This window comes from Hemisphaericaspora subhashii (genome assembly GCF_019202705.1).
Source record: "Hemisphaericaspora subhashii strain CBS 10753 chromosome Unknown scaffold313, whole genome shotgun sequence".
In the NCBI taxonomy this organism is placed as follows: Eukaryota; Fungi; Ascomycota; class Pichiomycetes; order Serinales; family Debaryomycetaceae; genus Hemisphaericaspora; species Hemisphaericaspora subhashii.
Window position 1 is genome coordinate 1 of NW_026057411.1, and position 1,764 is coordinate 1,764.

The 1,764-nt window shown below is 37.6% G+C and overlaps 1 protein-coding gene across 1 annotated transcript; it reads right to left on the reverse strand. All coding sequences in view use genetic code 12, as the record gives it.

Annotated features, from left to right (window-relative positions):
• J8A68_005305 (uncharacterized protein) lies at positions 1-696 on the reverse strand (the record flags this gene model as incomplete). The annotated part of the gene is made up of 2 exons (XM_049409357.1): positions 1-585; positions 651-696. Coding segments are annotated over 2 exons (631 nt in total), but the record flags the coding sequence as incomplete, so codon positions are not given.
• Between the last annotated feature and the right edge of the window lie 1,068 nt (positions 697-1,764).

The window sequence follows — 1,764 nt, forward strand, 5'->3', positions numbered from 1 at the left end:
TTCCTCGTTTCTTTGGTGAAAATCCAGATGCGGTAGATAATTGCTTATTGTAGGACCTCGAAGCAACCTCAGCAGCACTGTCTAATGCTCCTGCAACTAGAAGATAAGCAGAGTCTTTCATTTCCGAATTAAAATCCCCACCAACTACAGTTGGGTAATTATTTTCGAATTCCATTGCATATCTCAAAATTAATCCTGCTCCATAGTTTCTTGAAGCACTGGATTTGTTGTCAAAATGAGTATTGATTACATTAATACCAACTCCAGTCTTCTTATGGGTAAAAGTGCAAAGGGTGATAACTCTTTTATGTTCTGTGTTCGGAAAGTATGTAGGTTTATCTGGGGTATAACTAATCCACGTTTGGGTTCCATTAACCAAATCCCAGACTTCTGTGTTGTATAAAATGGGAGAAAACTCACCTGCAAAAGCGCCATCATTACGTCCAGTTCCAAAATGTGCCCAAGGGCGAGAATACACGTTCCCGTTTAATCCATATTTGATATCATTAAGCTGATTGACCAATACTTCTTGAAGTGTGACGATAGTAGGAGTTTCTGTATCCTCGCAACGGGACTGTATTGAGGCTATGCAAGCATCTCTACGCTGGCCCCAGGGCTTTTCGTCTTTGACTACCTTTGGAGCATCATACCTAATATTATGGCTATAAAGTCTGAATTGAAAGGGACTCTTTTCATCTCTTTTGGTGTGTGAGCCACCATGTGAGTGGTAGAGATAGGCTGCATCCAGACATGAAAAGATCCAAAATAAAGCTAAATAAATAGTTGAAAATTTGTAGTACATTTTGTGTTAGTTGCCGAGAGATCATGAAGTTACTGAAAGATCATGAAGACGTCTAAAATATCCCCTTTATATAGACCATAATTATTCGACTTGTGCTGCCGCTGTCATGCGTTTGTTGGTGGTTGCAAAATAATTTGAATTAGTTAATGTCTTCTCCGATTATTTTTTATGAGTCACTCGAAATAAATTATTTTACAAACAACCATGTCACTGTCAATTTCGGCGTTGTTCCATAGTTGGGCCAGATTACAACACTGATAGACTTCAAAATTATATAAGAGCAGACTATTATTTCAGAAGAGGTCATCCAGAGTAAACAGTCCTTGTGAAGAATCAAGCAAGTATTTATTCGCCCGAAGCATAGTAACTGCTCTCTTCAAAAATTAGAGAATGGCTTAGAACCTGGGAGCAAAGGAGTCTAGTATCTGCTGGAAAGGTTGAACCTTCCGCCTATGAGAAGGCTTGTTCCATCTGTAGCATTGCCTATTTGGAAGGCTTTTGGCTGTCAGGGGAAATTTACGTAGATATAAAAAAAAGACATCTGATCCATAAATATTAAAACGTTCCTAGTTTTGTTTACCTTTTCGTGAAAAAGAAAAAGTTAAACAATCACCATGTCCTGGGGTGATCGCTAATAAATCGGCTTTATATCCCCAGAATTTCTCAATTTTGGTGGGATCTTATCAATCTCTGATCCAAACGTTTGCTGTGCGATGACTTCATTTGATTGATTAAAAAATATCAATGCGCTAATCAGATTTATTTTCCGAGATCAAATGATATTTTTTCAAATCATGCGACAAATTTTTCAGATCTCCTCTAAATCTTAAAAAATAGAGATAAGTGAACATAGGCGGCCCATGAAACTGAACCGAATCCGACTAAAAATGAATGATGGTGTGCAAGTTAGTTCTAGAATTCTGGTCATGAAATTCTACAATTTTGCTCAGATTGTAAAATCA